At 37.0% G+C, this 18,519-nt stretch overlaps 1 protein-coding gene across 1 annotated transcript in view; it reads right to left on the bottom strand.

The window, feature by feature from the left end:
- Nucleotides 1-1,554: 1,554 nt before the first annotated feature.
- FHIP2A (FHF complex subunit HOOK interacting protein 2A) overlaps nt 1,555-18,519 on the bottom strand; it is a 36,349-nt gene continuing 19,384 nt past the window's right edge. Inside the window, exons 6-17 of the mRNA XM_065923391.1 lie at nt 17,959-18,252; nt 17,592-17,788; nt 16,289-16,403; nt 15,653-15,729; nt 15,155-15,347; nt 14,812-14,981; nt 14,275-14,418; nt 13,006-13,096; nt 10,666-10,809; nt 5,611-5,751; nt 4,925-5,028; nt 1,555-4,824 (exon numbers count right to left, since the gene is read on the bottom strand). Coding sequence (XP_065779463.1) covers nt 4,719-4,824; nt 4,925-5,028; nt 5,611-5,751; nt 10,666-10,809; nt 13,006-13,096; nt 14,275-14,418; nt 14,812-14,981; nt 15,155-15,347; nt 15,653-15,729; nt 16,289-16,403; nt 17,592-17,788; nt 17,959-18,252 — 1,776 coding nt within the window. The 3' untranslated portion in view covers nt 1,555-4,718. The remainder of the gene's footprint in view (nt 4,825-4,924; nt 5,029-5,610; nt 5,752-10,665; nt 10,810-13,005; nt 13,097-14,274; nt 14,419-14,811; nt 14,982-15,154; nt 15,348-15,652; nt 15,730-16,288; nt 16,404-17,591; nt 17,789-17,958; nt 18,253-18,519) is intronic.

The raw sequence follows: 18,519 nt of genomic DNA, 5'->3' as shown, positions 1-18,519 counted from the left end.
ATGCTTGGGTGCCGTTTCTCTATCCGTGTCTATCCATGTGTGTACTTTATTTTTATAAAAACACTGAACCAGGACTGTGAGTTTTTCAGGGCAGAAAAGCTTCTTTGTATTTGTTTTCCTACCATCTTAAAACTTGGTTCATAGGAAGCTGCCAGTATTTGTTGAATAAACCAAATTATTGTTTTGATTTGGTTTTAAATTACATGTAGGTATCCTATAAGGTAATGGCACTCCACTTCAGTACTCTTGCCTGGAAAATCCCATGGACGGAGGAGCCTGGTAGGCTGCAGTCCATGGGGTCGCTGAGAGTTGGACATGACTGAGAGACTTCATTTTCACTTTTCACTTTCTTGCACTGGAGGAGGAAATGACAACCCACTCTAGTGTTCTTGCCTGGAGAATCCCAGGGATGGGGGAGCCTGGTGGGTTGCCATCTATGGGGGTCGCACAGAGTTGGACAGGACTGAAGCAACTTAGCAGCAGCAGCAGCATCCTATTTCTGATACATTTTTAGAAATGCTACTAAATAAAAACAACTAATGCACACAACAGTCAAACTGGAAGAGTGTATGAAACAGGCTTAACCTCTCTAATGTGGGTAGTGGGGTCTAGTTTCAGTGAATTACAAAAGCAGTCTCCTATGAGGCGAGGTTTACAGGCAACAACTTTCCCAATTGGCTTTAGACCAAGCAAAATCTGTTCTATTTCTTCCATGGAAACTTCAGCATCAAACTGTCATGCAGTGTTTTTTGCAATTTTTTTTTTTTTTTTTGAGATGAACAGATAACAGCTTTTACTTGAAAGGTTTTACTCTAACAAAAATTCACCCTAACAAGTTTATGTTTATTTCTTTAAATTCCCTTGAGATAATTAGTATTTTAGATGGAACACTGCAAAATTCAGAACCAGGATTTTGGACTGGGAATCTGCTGATGCATTCCTAAAATGCAGGTGTCTTTTGAAGAAGCTCATAATCAGGAGGTAACTCCGATTCTTCAATGCCTAAACCTTAACCTTATTTCCTTTTAAAACTATTTTGAGAAACACTGGCTGAAAAGAACCATGGGTAGGTGGGATTAATAACTAGATTTTTCTCTTTTTTCCCATTGGGCTATGTATTACATGTTTCTTTCAGTTTCCAATTAAGGGTCTTGGAAAATACTTAAGTGAATGGAATAAGCTTAGAGTCAAATTGTTTTAAATGTCAGTTAAAGAGAAGAATATTTATATGTTATAAATCTACTAAGAAATAATGCTTACAATGGATTACATTTCTTAGATTGCATAAATAATCCTTTCTTTAGGGAAGTGATTCTGAAGGATGGGGGTGGAAAATATAAATCTCACCCAGGGGGATTTTTTTTTTAAGCTATACATTCTCCCTCCACAAATATTCTGATATATTCCTTTTTGTTCTCTCTGTGGAATCAATGCTATAGTGAACCATTGACTGTTACATGTCATACCCTTTTGTATATTATGAATTATTGTTTTATATTTATCAGTGAATGAAATGTTTCCAATTAGAATTCTACAAAAATATAAGACAATATTTTGTTTAAATTACATTATTTATTTTTAATTATCCCTCTTAGTCCTGCATGCATTGTTAGCACAAAAATTTGATTACAACCTCCACTGAAGAGATAGTAGGTACACAATCACCATCTGAAGAGTTTCTTCAGAGATGACTGACCTAGAATTCCAGGCCATCATAACACTGTCAGTAACCTATACAATGTTCAATAGAAAAATTTACCAAATATCCTTTGTTTAATGTAAACAAGGCAGGAGGCAAAACAGATATTATAGTAACACTATTTTACAGGGCCCAGAAATATGATTACCTACCATGTTTTAACACATCAAGTGTCACAATGACATGCATATTTTGATTAATTGTACAATCCAAAATATAATTACCATATAAACTGTGGTTTTAGCAATTCACTGTAACTTCTGTCAATACTTATAAACTTCATAATTAAATGGTAATTGTATATTAATGCAATAATTTATGGAAATATGTTACCAAGAATTATGAAGTAATTCCATAATTTGTGCCCCGTAAAATTAAGTGTAATAATCTTTACACTAGCAACAGTGTAAGCAAGCTAAGGATTTTGGTCCTCATAGATATATACACAGATATATATACAGATATACACATACAATAATGTACAATGAAACCAAAAAGCTATGAATTCACTCACAGCTTATATATTGCACAGACAGATATATTATGAGAACATTACAGAGTTAGAATGTGAGTACTACAATGATAATTGGCTGGCTAAGGACAAATCTTGAGTTCTATCAAGAATGTGGCTCATTACTAAAGGAAAAAAAAAAAAGGCAAAGACTATACTGTTAAGAGATCAAGTTTAAAAAAGAATGTTATACCCATACACCAATGTGAAGCAAGACTAAAATTCAGTTTGGAACTTGTTATGGCAAGCGATCCCTAGGGTGGTTCTGCCCACCCAGCAGTGTGCAACAGTCACTGTTTTGCACATGCTAAGGAAGAGAAAAGTCAGCTTCTGAATATGGCTAGTCACGTAGGACAATGTTCCACTAAGAAATCAAACTCACTGTGAGAGCTTCTGCTGGCTTTAGGTCTGAACTAAATAAGAAAAAGAAAGACAGAAACCAACTTAAAAGATAAACAAACTATACCTTAAGTTTTAGCTGATTACAAATCAAAGTCATTATAATAATTTAGGAAAATAATTATCTTTTAAGCAGCAGCATACAGACACACACACACACAAATAGGAGTTAAAGCTTTTCTGAGCTTGGTTTCATGGATTAGCCGAAAGGTCCCATTGTGAAATCAAGGATAAAATAGTATTTGGCTTTCGAGGTAACATTGCTATTACACTTATTGAACTCTATGAAAACATTAAGAAATATCTAATACCTCTTAATGTTCTATTTTAAATACACCTACATCAAAGTAGACTACAACTACATCTAAAAATAAAGATGTTGCAGTGTTCCTTGCATCAATAAATACAGCAAAAAGAATAATATGCCTTCCCATGGTTAAAAATCATTTAAAGAAAAACATGCACAAAGTAACTATCTCCCACTTATTTCTTCATTGTTTCACTTAACAAATCTCCTAGAGTGAGCTAACAAAGATTTGCATTGAATTTAGAAATTTAGCTTTTTTGTCGTTTTAACAGTGTAAGCATTCTAGAGCCAAGAATAGTCATATTTTTTTGGACATTCTGTTCTTAATAAATAGCAAAAAAAACTACAAAATAAATCAGAAAAACAAATACAACAAAATTAGCAGTAGGTGTAAAATATGCCTCTACACACATGCTGTAGGATGTAGAGATGCAAATATGCCAAACAAAACAAGTTCTCTCAAGGGGCAGCTCGGTTCCTTTCCGGCTGGAAGGCTCGCTAGACTGCTGCTCCCACAAACGTCAGTAAATGGGAAGGAAAGGAGCAAAGTGCTGCTGCTCAACACATCAACCGAAAAAACAAAACAAAAACCCAAGAAAGCTCAAAAGTATATCTGAGTGATAAGCATCACTTAAAGGAAGCACAGAAAGTGGATCAGCAAACACCCCTGTGTAAACCAAGGACAAGCGGGCCCTGCACAGCGCGGCCAAATACCCACACCAGTCCTTCCTGCACACGTGCCCACACAGATATCACCTTACCCAATTCTTTCATATGTAAACAGGACAGATAGGCTGGTTTGCTTTTAAATCTCTTTAGAATGATTTAAAACAAAAGACTGAGAAAAAAAAACTGTAAACATTCAGGAGGCCATTGGCATTTTGATTGCTGCCACCTATACTACAACGCGTTTCAATACGAAAATCAAATTATAAAGCAAGTTTCAGAGAGGGACGGAGAGATAGAAAAAAAGAAAAGGGTCTCAACCCAATACATGTTAATCAGCTTAGAAAATACTATTTTAGTAAACAATACCAATGGTGAGCACAAATTCAATGTTGTTGCAAAAATGACAAAGTTTAAATTAACTGGGACCCCTACATGAAAATCAATCACTAACCTGGCTATGTGCACAAAAGAGTAAAAGAACGTTTCTTTAAAAAATATATATATATTAATCAAGAATTTATCATATTAAACTGTTATTCTTAGAAAAGCTGAAGAAAGTTAATGGTGCTCTACATATTTTTATCTTCTATTATTAATTCATTTGATAGTTCCTAAATTGTATTTTTTTCTCATTTACAGTTTTTTTTAAATATTTTGTGTGATAAGAATTCTGACCTTAAAAAGTTATAAAATTAGGGTTTGGGTTTTTTTTTTTTTTTGCTACTTATTAATTCAAAAGAATGTAAGCACTTGAGTCCCAAAGAATGTCAAAAGGCCTTGCTACCTAAAAGGATATTAGATTAATAGAAATACATCAAAGTCATGACATCAGAAATTTTGCAGCTTTTCACACAGGCATTAGAAATGCTTATTTCCTGAAGTTCCTTTGATTGTATCCTGGATTCAAGGACGTGCAACTTTATATACAGAACCATTATGATAGAGCCAGTGAAAACAACATCACACAACACTGTACTGAGTGTCCACTCAGTGGGTTCTGAATGTTTCTGTCCAGTTTAGAGCAATGCTTCATTTAAAAGGCTTTTTATTGTCACGTGGCTGGGTGGAACGGAGGCTTTTTTGATGAAATGTACATGATCGTTCTGTTCCCTTGGTTACTTGAAAGATGCCGTTCAGGGCGTGGAGGCTGCGTGGTATTTCACAAAGGCAATGGCCGCCAGCTCCTTACAGAACTCTTCTAACACAATCACACCCTCCAGCAAGGTGATGTGGTCAATCCTGGGAAGGGAAAGCAGGCAATCAACCAATTCAGGATATCGGCAGATCATCAAACAACGGCAAAAGCTTTAGACAAACAATGTGAGAAACACTGACTTACACAGGGCCTTCAGGTTCCAGACCAAGTAATCGCTTTCTGACTAATAGAAGCTTGGGAGTAAAGTCTTGAATACGCTGGATTCGAACCATGAGGTCTCCAACAACCTGCATCACAGGAACAAAAGGGGCTCAGTTCCTGAACAACTCCATGGGGGATTTTCAGGATAAAAAAAAAAAATTCCATTTCCTATTACTAAATGAAGACTGCTACTTTTCACTATTCATGTAACAATCTTTGACAAAAGGACCCACAGCTATCCCTTAAAATACAAAAATTACATGTATCATTTAAGAGAATGAATCTTCCTTTTTTCTTCACATTCTGCAGTAAAATAATTCTAAACAGAAAATACATGATAGTTTTCATTGTTGTTGTTTAGTGGTTCAGTCATGTCTAACTCTTTGCGACCCCATGGACTGCAGCACACCAGGCTTCCCTGTCCTTCACCATCTTCCGGAACTTGCTCAAACTCATGTCCATTGAGTTGGTGATGCCATCCAACCATCTCATCCTCTGTTGTCCCCTTCTCCTCCTGCCTTCAATCTTTCCCAGCTTCAGAGTCTTTTCTAATGAGTCGGCTCTTTAGATATTTTTCATTACATGACACCAATTACACACAATGCTATTAAGATGTTAATTGGTCAGGTTGATCAATCCTGGAGAATAGAACAAAACTGACAACTCACCCTGACGATCACAGAGAACAGAGATCTACAGCCAGAAGCAAGGTTCACATAAGGGTCCAAGAGGTACTCATGTATGTGCGGATGAGGGAAGAGAGAAAGTCTAGATAGCACCGACGTCACTTGTAAGTTGACATCATACGGCTACAGAGAGGGAGAAAGCAGAAAGATATTTGACATTATCTTTATGTATATACCTGAGCACTGAATTTATCATTTCAATTTGTCTTTTCAAGAAAGGACAATCTACCATCTTAATCCTTCTCGATATGCTCTTCTACCATGACAGTGTCTGTAACTAAATTAACTCTAGCTCTTACTGTCTCAAAGTGCATACATCACAGTCCTAAAACTAAAACCAGAAAAGCGGGCACATAAACATATAGGAAAAATAAACATATAACACTGTCAGAATGTCTCTGCTTTTTGCAGGTTTTTTAAGTTAGTAAGATAGTTCAAGAGGTCATCAAACCCCAAAAAGACTTATACACTACAAACAATAGAAGACACGTTAAATATTAGACAAAAGATAAAAGGGAAGGTATTAAAATCTTTTTAAGTAATCTGATTTTAGAAATGATAATCCTTGTTTTAAATTATTCAACTGCTGCCAATTATCAAAAGCATATATACAGTAAAGTCATATATGTCACAGAACATTGTCAACAGAGTAAAAGCACTTGAGGGGTAGAGATAACTACCCACAAGCCTTAACAGTGAACTAGAAGATAAAAAAATCACGATTGCAGAAAGGATCACTGCCTTTACTGGGCAAGAGCATTAACTCTTCCAAAACAATGACTATATACCTGTATAAGGTTCCTCAGACACGTTTTGTATTACAGTGTTACAATTTTACTAGTTTTTTATACTTAATCTGTTTATTCCCCATAGAAAGCAGCTTGGAGGTGCTTTACATTGTATGTGTCAAAATCAAAACAAGATGCATGATATGCAAAAAGAGTTGCTATTATTGTGCCTAGAACTTTCAACAGAAATCTCTCATCCCTTCCAGTGTTGTTCTTCTAAGCAGTCAGAGGCAAGTGAGTGGCTGAAACAAAACTGACTTCAGTGAGAAGGTTGGAAAGAACCTCAGTGACTGGACGAATGAGAAGGAGATGATGCAGCAGGAGGAAGGGAGAAGTGATTCAGGACCAAGGTAATATTCACCAGAAATGGTTAATCAGAATGGTTTACCCTCATTCACTGAGTAGCTCTTAAGCACTTGATCATAATGAATACCAACTAAGAAGCAAATATTTAGCATTCAAAGGATGACCAACGCTTGAGCATGTGCCAGAAGATATCAAAGATACTGTTATATGAATAAAAATTCAAGTCCTATGCTAAAGTCCAATTTCAGTCTTTTTTGCTTACTACTAGATTCATGAACACAGATTTTCTGAAAGAAGTAAAACTTCCCCTAAGTCACTCTTATTTAAAATATAGCCTTACACAAGATAAATGAAAGGAGATACAACTCCCATTAAAGGATAGATCGAAGGGCATCTTTTCCTACTTGATAATATTGTCGACAGAATAGCCTTCTCCAAGATTCAATTCAAAACAATGAATTCACATTAAACTGCATTTTGGGCACAAAGGAAACACTTTAAAAAATCTTTAAGAAGAATACATTTGGGTAAAAAATGTGGACAAAATCATTTAAAATACAACTTAAGTACAGTATTGTATGTGATAGTTTCAGGTAGTTCAGGTAGTTCAGATTTTCAGGTCACTAAATTCCACCATTTATAGGTGCTTTACATAAATAAACTGACAAAATTTGGCTTTTAACAATGATATATTACTACTTAATTTTCTCTATACGGTGTTACTTTGGTTTTAAGCATTTTGAAACAAGAAGCTAGATCTTTGGTTGTTTAAGAAACTTAAGGCTGACTCAGATTATATTTTAATGTTGTGAAAATGAAAATGAAATTCAGCTAGATAGTAACTGCTCCATCATACTCTGAAATGGTCTCTACTTCATATTGGTAATAACTTTAAAACAAGCTGGTTTTTTTGGGGATTCTTAATAGTAGCTGTTTGCATCTATTATTATGATTATTACTCTATTACTTTATATATAGAGTGTTCTTAACCAGATTTTTCTGACATGTTAAATGGACTTGACCCATTTTTTAATGAGCTCACCCTAAATACAAGGTCTGAATTTTAGGACAATGAACTTTGACTTAGATGTCACCTGCTAACTCAATCTCAACTATTTTACTAAAGGCCAAATATGTAGATGGCCAAAATTATAAGAATTTATAAATATCAACGACTTGGTAGTCTCTGAAATTTCTTATAACACTTGCATTTAACAAGATTTTATACTTTTAAAAGCAATTTAAATTACTTCTCCCCCCCGCCATTGTCCTTTTAAGCAAATCAAGTAATCTCAACTTCACTTAAACAATAAGAAAATGTGAGAAACAGCTACTTGAGTTGCCCAAATTCAAATTTTTCCCTTTGAACTTAGGTTTTCCCACATTTTTCCTGGTATTCTTTACATTCTGCTGTGAACCTTAGCATTTTACTATCTTTTAAAAATCACTACAGTTAAAAACAATACTAAACACACTATATTTTTCAAAAATTAAGGCTGTGACAACACACCAGTGTCATGAATACCTGATGTCATAACTTCTCAATTATATGTGCAGAAATTAGCTACTTTATTATTAATTATCCATAATAATGTTTAATCCCAGCCTGGTTAGCCTGATACTATTAGGGGTTTCTATGTACCATGAACATACAAGCAAACATCATCTTTAGCAAAAGCAGTTAGAAAAGAGAAAATGAAATTAAACCAAGCACGTAGACCCACCAGCACTTATGATTATCTCTGCGATCTGATTATAATGTTCTTATCTGAAAAGGCTTGGGAAGTCTAGGGTTTTAAAGATGGAAGGCTTGAGGCTAGGCTCCAGAGTTCACTCACTAAGTCACATTAAAGAAAACTAAGGATTCGTCATTTATACAATAGTACAGGGAGCTGTCCCGCCTATCTCAGGGTTCCAGGAAGAATGAGTGGGACACTGTGTCGGAACTGTTGTTGCACTGTGAAGAGCTATCTGGTGAAAGAAAAAGAACTGCAAACATTTCAGGATACTGTCTCCAGTGTATCCTTTGTTCCAGTGCTCTAGAGACGGAAGGGAAAAATGCTCAAGTGTGATGGAGATTCCAAGGGGATCTTTCCACTCAATTCAGAAACTACTTTTTAACATTTAGATTCCTTTTGAGTGCTTTTGGTCAAAATTTCTAAAGATTACTGACTTGATACTGACTGTTGATGTCTCCTGGGTGTTCTGTTTAATCAGATTCAAACTAAGCCTATAGAACCAGCACAAAGACACAGCACACTGGGAGATTTATTGCAAACCTCCCCACTAGCTGGGGGTGGGGGTGGGGGTTACATAGCCATGATGTATACGGCATAACACCTACAGTGACACTGAAGTCCCTTCAGTCCTGTCTGACTCTGTGACCCCATGGGCCCACCAGGCTCCTCTGTCCGTGGGATTTTCCAGGCAAGAACACTGGAGTGGGTTGTCATTCCCTTCTCTAGGGGATCTTCCCAAATCAGGGACTGAACCCGAATACTTTGGTTGTTAAGTATTAAATACCAATCAACAAAAAATGAAACAGCAGAAATTCAGTACATGTTGTTAGCACATTAAAAAAAATCCTTAGTTTCAGTTGATGTGACTTAAGTGAGTGAACTCTGGAGCCTAGCCTCAAGCCTTCTTTAAAAGTCTTTAAAACCCTTGACTTCCCAAGCCTTTTCAGATAAGAACATTATAATCAGATCGCAGAGATAATCATAAGTGCTGGTGGGTCTAACGTGCTTGGTTTAATTTCATTTTCTCTCTTTCCTGACTGTTATTGCTAAAGATGATGTTTGTGTGTATGTTCATAGTACATAGATACCCCTAATAGTATCAGGCTAACCAGGCTGGGATTAAACATTATTATGGATAATTAATAATAAAGTAGCTAATTTCTGCACGTATAATTGAGAAGTTATGACATCAGATATTCATGACACTGGTGTGTTGTCACAGCCTTAATTTTTGAAAAATATAGTATGTTTAGTATTGTTTTTAAAAGAAAAAAAGGACTTGACACTCTGTCTTTATTGATTATTATCAGAAACAGTGCTGGCTGAAGTCAACCCAGTGAAATACTTCTTAATTATCATTTCTTTATTTGGCTTTCTGGTTATTGAATACAGCCTGATTGTACATTTCTTTTGTAACTCCCTATGCTCGTATAAATATTTAACTAAAATGCTAAAAAAAACCCCAAGTTCTTTAATATAGGATTTCAAATTAATTCTAAATTGGTTAACTCAGTTTTCATGCTGAGGCACGTTTAATGTCACATAGTTTCATTTCAGGTGTCCATATTAACATATAAAACATTTCAAAGCTCTATCATCACTCTATATGTCAGGGAGAGAGGGAGGGATTCTCTAACCTCAAGTTCAGTTCTGACAGTCAGTGAGAAAGACACAGCAACATACCAGTTGCATTTTTACTTCCCTCGAAATAAGTAAGTTAACTTTTTATATTCATTTCCCCTTATGAAAATGAGTATCAATCACAAGTTCTTTCTCTGAAGAAGCAGGTTCATCTAATACTGTTCTGTAATTTTAGTGAGACCAGAGCACTCAAGATTTGGTTTGAAATGATATTTAAGGTCTTCTGTATTAAAGCTAACAAGTTTCACTCTATCTGTACCTGTACTAACCAAAAGGCTTTCTAGGAAAGCACTCTAGGCACTGCCAAAAGATGTTAAAATTACTGTTAATAAGACAATGGCCCACAATGAGGAGTAAACACACAAATCTGTAACACTTGTCAGGCCAGATAAAAGTTTTAACATAATGAATGCATCAGAAACCCACCAATTGTTGGCAATCAAGCTTTATGAAAAAGTCATCTGGTGGAAAAAAAGAAAACAATAAAACTACTGAAGATGTAAACAGAACCCACAGTGAATGGTAACAAAATAATACGAAATTAACACTTTAAAACTTATTACCTGATCAAGAATTCTTCCCATCCTGTCAAATAAGACTTTCAAAAAATGACCTTCAAAGAAAGCTGCTTCTAAATTGCACCTTTCCAGTGCTTTTGGAGAGCCAGGCCACTCCCATCTTAAGCAGATAGCACAGTAGTCCCGGAACTGCAGAGATAGCATTTGGATCATTAAAGGAGAACTGAGCAAAAACAGATTGAGATTAAATAGAAACAATTTCCCTGAATAGGCCTAACAATCCGCTCGAATGCTGAGTGTCTGCTAAGTGTCAGGTACCACGGAGACGGGAGAAGGTGGCATAGATGACACCCTGGTGAGAAAGCAGGCAGATTCTCACTTAACCAAAGTGCCCCTCGCACCGCTGGGGCAAGCATAAGCATATGCTCTTCCCTTTGGAGGACTTCAACCCTTTCCTTGTTCTCATCACAGATTCAGAGTATCTAGAAAGCAAAGGAAGTCTTAGCCACATTTCCCAATCTATTCTCAAATGTCACATGTAATGTACAAAACAGATGAAATATAATAGGTGGACAGACGCATGTCATCTGAGAAGGCAGACTTGACTTTGCTACCACGTGTTTACCCAGGCACACTGCTGGGACCGTTAAGAAGAAACAGGCTGCTGCAAGTGCGGCCTGAAAACTGCTCACCTCCATCGCAATGAGATGAGTGCAAAAACGGAGAGCCAGTTTAGAAACTTATCAATTTCACTGAGTAAATTTTATGTCTGTTCAATCTAATAAAATAACTGGGGCTTGTATTTAGTGTTTTTTCCATTTTTCTGGCATTTCGTTTTTACATTTTACAAAAGCATTGGTCCATGACAGGTTAAAAGTAAGTGGAAACTGGCCCTTACTATGCATTTTATCAGTAAGGATTACCACAATATGGATTTTTGTAAGCACAAGAATATCTCTTATAATAAAAAGAAAATTTAAAAGTCTTCCCTGGCAGGTAATTTACTTGAATTTAAAAAAAGAAATTTGGAGCATAGTTTTCTTCCATATTCTTTCCCTTTTCACATCCTCCTTATTAAATAAAGCAAAATTACTTTGATATCTGTAGTTTACAAATTAGCTGAGATTAAAATATATTCTTACTACAAAGCACTAGCTTCAACTTTTAAAAGAAAAACATATTTAAAATGATTAAAAACCCAACTTCTTCAATATCTTGTGAGTTCTAAACTATTTCTTTCAATAGACAATTTTCTTTATAAAATCACATCCCAATATTTAATAAAGCATTTTTAATATTAAAATTTTTGAATTTCTGAGCTAGAAAATAAATCTAAATTTTTTCTATTCTTTTTGTCTCATTTCAAATAGTCCTAAAACAATTCTGTTGTCAGAATATGGAAATACAACTTTTCAGAGAGAAGCACAGTAGTTTAAAAATCCAATCAGTACTACTGAGGTTGGGGTTGCTTTCATTGTCTCTATTTTATTGGTACCCTGGTACTCTATTTATTCACATAGTAGTGGGGACTTGAATTTAGGCTTAAAGTATCATGAATTAACTGTAAGGGCATGAAAGTTAATTATCAATAAAAACACACTTCCACCCAAAAGATTTAAATGAAAATTAAACGCATATTTTTCTCATGTGAGGCATTTCAAAACTTTGGAATTTGGTAAAATGTAAAATGCTACAGGGGGCTTCCCTGGTGACTCAGCAGTAAAGAATCTGCCCGCAGTGCAGGAGATATGGGTTCAAATCCCTGGGTCAGGGAGATCCTTGGCATAAGGAACTGGCTACCCACTGCAGTATTCTTGCCTGGGAAACCCCATGGACAGAGGAGCCTGGTGGACTCCAGTCCATGGGCTAGAGAGACCGAGCACACACACACACAATGCTGCAGAGGGAGAAGATGATTGGGAAAAGCCCATTTAGTAACTAAGAGGAGACGTTTGAGAAAGTGGTTTCAGGGAGTGGGAAAGCTGGGATGCAGGGGATGAAGAGGCAGGCCTTGGGAATTACAGAGGCGTGAGAACAGTGGGGAAGAGGGAAGGAAACAGCTGTGGGTTGGGAGTAATGCTAGAATCATTTAAAAGTCACGGTTTAGACCAGCAAGGAGAAGGATCTAGGGGAGAAATAACTTCAAGGACAGAAAGAAAAGAAAGAAAAGGGGTGGGGGGTGGGGAGGAAGCACAGAGAAATTTTGGGACAGAGACACATACTCAGGGAAAGGCAGTCAGGTCATTGACAGAAAGCTCAAGCGGTGAAGAGTGGAATTCAGGTCTTGCAGATAAAGGGGAACCTCTGGAGAAATAACTGTGGCCCATGTGACGAGGGCTGTGTCTGTGCATCTTATTAGATCTCACGTCAAACCACCTCACCTACCTGCCTGTGAGCGTCTCGGAGGTAGGTGTCGTATCCAGTGCCCTCCACATGGTAGGACGATTTTGCTTCATCTGGGACCAGACAGAGAAAACTTAAAGGAAAAACAGCCATAATCAGTAACACAAATACTCTCACAATTCAATATCTCTATGTGTATTAAAATACCTAGCAGTATCTTCAGTTTAGCCAAGTATTAATGCAGATGGAAACTTGAAAAGTATTTATCTTGAATCAGTCCTACAATTTACTGATTAAATACTGTCATTATTTTAAAGGTTTTCTTTAAAAATTACTCATTCCACTTAAAGTAGAAATCAAGCAGACGATGACTTGACTCTCGACATTACAGGGCAATGACAGAGAGCCCTGATGTTTTTTAAAGTCTTGGGAAACTGGCTTTTAAGTAACAGAACCTTAGATTCTCAGGCACCCTAACTATGCATCTTGCACTATGTGCGGTTTTCTCTAAAGCCACCTCGCAGCACCTGGCATGTAGGACTGCAAAGGAAGAAAAAGAAGAAAATTACTGGGGAAAAGCACTTAAAAAAAAAACCCTTTATGGAGGACTTCTCTGGAGGAGCAATGGATAAGAATCCACCTGCCAGCACAGGGGACAGGGGTTTGATCCCTGGTCCTGAAGAGCCCACATGCCACGGAGTCAGTCCTTGCGCTACAACTAGTGAGCCCATGTGCTGCAACTACTGAAGTTCGCACACCTAGAGCCCGTGCTCCGCAACACGGGAAGCCCACACACCGCAAAGAACAGACCCTGCTCTCCGCAACTAGGGAAAGCCTGAGCCTGAGCAAGGCAACAGTGACCCGGCACAGCCAAAAATAAATAAATACAAATGAATTAATTTAGTTTAAAGATATATATAAAAGCACAAACTAATGAAAAGAAACAGCCCTCCGCTTAGCACATGTGAGTACATGGCTAGTGAGTTCAATCCATCAAACTGGAAATTCTCAATGTTGTTCCAACTGGGAATTACTTAAAATTGTTCTCATTAAAAAAAAAAAAAAAAGGAGAGTACCCTGAAGATTAGTTTAGTCACTACTACTCTAGAGTTTTTTTCCTTTCCTCTTTTGTATCGATTGTTGCCTCTAGGCTGTTCACTAGCTACATAAGCATTTCAAAAAGTTGACATAATCTTTAAAAAAGGGAAGACTGAGTTCATGACATATCTCTACAATGATCAAAGACCAGAGCTGTTATACGTTGTAAAAAGAAGTCAAAGAGATGTAAGTCAAATACATACAGCAACTCACCTATTTACAATTTTGTGGACTTCAGTTTTCCCATCGTTTTTGGGGTGGTCTGGAGTAGCGGGAGGTGAGGAGCTAAGCCACTCTTGATTTGACAAAGTGTTATCTGGTGAAATGTCAGTAAATAAGGGATCTTCTTCCAGATCTCTAAGTTTAATTTAATGATGCATAAAAAAATTTTATTATATTTTCTAAACCAAAAGATTCTATGCTATGTTCTCAGAAATCTCTACATAATTTTGCTCATAAAAGAATTAAGGAATAATGAATGTATGTCTATTGTACAGAGAAATTAATATTTTTTACTAACATCAAACTCAAGGTTATATTGACTTTGTTAGGTTTAGTGAATAGATACTGCTGCTTGTGATTTGGAGGAACAATATCAGGACATCTAAATTTTATTTTTAAAAAAACTTTTAAACTGTTAAAGTATTTTTAAAAATACTTTAAGAGAAGAAGGAAGAGAAGAGAAATTAAGAGGGTACAAAATTATGACTTAATATGAAACACTAAATTCAGAGCTGGACAGAAACTTACACTGCTCCTGCTATTAATCCATTCTCCACTACATCTTTATCTTCTGGGCACACAGGTTTATATTCTGTATAGTTTCTTTCTTCAAGATTTCTTAGGACCAAATTGTAAAGAATGTGCTCATTGGGTTTTTGTAAAAGATGTTCAAACATTCTTAATGTCATTATGCTGATCTGAAACCCAAAATGATAAAAGGTAATTGAAAAATACTTAAATTGTTTTTCATGATTTCAACTTTCAAAATAAAAAGCCACATAAAATAAGGCTGTATTCAAAACATGACAAGTACATCAAAGCCAGTACAGCAAAGAACCTAAGTCCAATTCTAAATCCTTGTATAGCTCACCTCATCAGATATGTGATCACAGTGTTCAATTAACCTATGTCTTAAAGGATGTCTGCTAATTTCTGCCAGAGTTTCTGGTTCCCTCTGTTCTCCAAGGATGAAAAACACCATTTCTTGAAGCAAAATGTCGGAGGTTACTTGCCGAACAATGCGATGGAGCAGAGCAGTTGATGTCAGAATACCCATCTCAGAACTGCATAACAAACAGGTAATTAGGGGGTAAGAATAACAAGAACACAGTGATTTTTTTAAAAAAAGTAAACAGGCCGATCATGGGCGTCCCTAGTAGCTCAGAGGTAAAGGATCTGCCTGAAATGCAGGAGACATGGGTTTGATCCCTGGGTTCGGAAGATCCCCTGGAGAAGGAAATAGCAACCCACTGTAGTATTCTTGCCTGGGCAATCCCATGGACAGAGGAGCCTGGCGGGTTACTGCCCATGGGGTCACAAAGAGTAGGACATGACTTAGCAACTAAACAGCAGCAAAGAGGCCACTCACGTTTGCATTAGCTGAGGTTCCATAACACCAATAAAAAATCTTTCATGAACAGCTTTGGCAAGAGCAACAGCAGCAGTCTAGAACATAGTATTAAGTATCATATTTTTTTTTTAATGAGAGAGATTAACTTATAACACCACTAAATCAATTTGCACTCTCCATCTAATTTAATGTAGAAAAACAAACTTGCCTATTGCCTACCTCGTTGATGGCATATAAACCTAGATAAGATGCTAGCTACTGGTTCCTTTACATGTTATCTAAATTTCCAAGAACAAAGACAAACATAAATAAAATATTATCCCAACCACTTATTGTATTAACATCTCCCGTAAGAGGAGAAATGCAGGGAAGCCAATGTTACCTTGTAAAGGGTTGTGCTATAATACTTAAAGAAACATAAGGACAGAATTTTAACTGTGATTTATTCCAGAGCTGTAATACACATACACACATACACAAACACATATATTTAGTTTTGGAGAGTTTGCTATTTCATTTTATTTATTTTACTAACTATGCTATCTATCCTAAGATAATTAAGACATATTTAGGAATATAGACTGAGTATTCAAATTTCACTCAGTAGTTATCTACATTTTTAAGTTATCAATTAAACAACAAAAATATTCAAACCTTTTGTGCTTCCTTTATAAGTTGATCACAATAATCAAACCAGGAGAGAAATGAAATTAAGGCTCTTTTTCCAGGAAATGCTGAAGCATCTTCTTTATGACTGTATGAGTCCAAGCTATAGGACACAGAAGAACACAGAGTTATTCAAAAGCATTAATCCAATTCAGTGCATATGGGGAGATGAAGGCCCGTGAATGAACACATGGGATGACACATTTAGGCAGGTGAGACTGGATGGCAATCAGAAGAGGGTTTTATACATGAAAGCCAAAGATAAGAGAAAACCTTCTAAATAAAACTTGTGAATAATTTTCACTCATTAAGTGGAGAATGGAGCTACAGCAGAAAAAGCACTGAGACACCTCCTCATGTTTCCACCTTAAATGTGACTGAGTAACAGGAATGGAAAGTTGGAAGTTCTCAGCCTCTAGGATGAAAGGAAAGGAACATAAAGGAGGGACAGCAAAAGGAAACGACTGATCTGCTTCTCTTTCTTCCTTAAAACACTACCCAGTAGTGAAGTTAAGAAGTGGGTCTGGCCTACAGATGTTGACAGAATACAGAGTGGGAAAAAACAAGTAAAAACCAAAGAAGGGTTAAAAATGCACAAAGAGTAACAGGTTCTGATATCAAAAGTGTTAGGCTGCTTAGAGGTGGTGGGGTTACAAGTAATTTTATTTATGCTGCTTTACACTTTTAATGGGCTTCCCTTGTGGCTCAGCGGGTGAAGAATCACCTGCAATCAAGGAGACCCTGGTTCGATTCCTGGGTTGGGAAGATCCACTGGGGAAGCGATAGGCTACCCACTCCAGTATTCTGGCCTGGAGAATTCCATGGACTGTATAGTCCATGGGGTCACAAAGAGTCGGGACAAGACTGAGCTACTTTCACACTTTTAATAACTTATAAATGCTCTGCAGTAATCCTATTTTCATATGAGAATCAAGAGGGTAGCCCTAACACCAGGGGAAACAAGTGAGAGAGGTGGGAGGTGAGGTTCCACACAAGTTTTTTGTTTTTTAAATACAGTCAGATAAAGTTATCAATCTTAAGGTATTAACTGATCACCACAAGAGACAAAGGGAAAGAATAGCTTAACTATGTGACACCTAGACTGTTACCACGCCAATTCGTTCCTGATAACATAAAGCAAGCCTCAAAACAACAATCTGGTTTAATGATGGCTAGCAATGTTGTATTTTTCAAACCTGAAAAGGTCTAATTTGCAAAATGCAAATGGATTTGAAAGTGTATGTTTAAGAGGTCACGTTCATAGGAAAGCACAAACAGCGGCGGCTCTTACCCCCAGTTAATCGCTTCCACTGTCTCGATATCCAAGGGGTCCACTGACGGAGGCAGGGCCCTGTACAGCGCGGCGAGCCTGTCGGTGAGCAGTTCGCACAGGCACGTGCCCTGCGTGAGGCACCTGGCGGCCGCCGGCTCCGGCAAGCTCACCAGCAGCATCAAGCCCTCGCAGGCTTTCACGGCTATTCGGCCATCCTGAGGGGAAGAACACGCATCCTTACAGGGCTTCAATCAGACATACCTCAGGTTGTTTGGCAAATTCACCTTAAACGGATTAACGTTTTATGCCAAAAAAAAAAAAGAATTTTTTTCTCTAGGCATTTAACAGTGATTATGTTAGGGGGAAGAAAGAAAAGATGACTCACAGGACTTCTAGTAAGATTTAACAAAGAATTCACTAGGTTGTAATCCTGGTTTGGACGAACAACGGTGGCCTCTGGCAGCGCAGTGACACTGAGATTTTCCAAGCTCGTGGACAGGTCACCCATCTGATGAGAAGGCTCATCTTCTGAGTCTGTGTGCTCCGTTCCAGAAGCACCCAACAGTTCCTCTGGCTGACAGGACTGGCCTGTATCTGTTGACAAGGAATCTTGACTTTTTAATACATCTTCTGAAATTGCATTTGGGCCTCCTTGGGAAGCCAATGATTTAAACTTGTTCTGAAAAGGAATACAAGCTTCGTAAGATTCACGTCAAAAGCCTTATAGAACAGAAATCACATTTTAATGTGCTTTTCTGTAATTAACACTCAATATCTGGCCACTGTCACAACAGATAAAAGTGTTATGACAAATGAAAATACCCAGACTTAAACAAATTGTGCTTTAGATGTCTTAAAATTGCATAGGCGTTTATCATAATCTTCAGAATAGGATCTACAAAATGTTTTACACTGACAGTAAACAATGAACAATATTAGTAATAAC

The sequence above is a fragment of the Muntiacus reevesi genome, chromosome 2 (assembly GCF_963930625.1).
Source record: "Muntiacus reevesi chromosome 2, mMunRee1.1, whole genome shotgun sequence".
NCBI classification, from domain to species: domain Eukaryota; kingdom Metazoa; phylum Chordata; class Mammalia; order Artiodactyla; family Cervidae; genus Muntiacus; species Muntiacus reevesi.
This window is presented reverse-complemented; position numbering and strand designations above follow the sequence as displayed.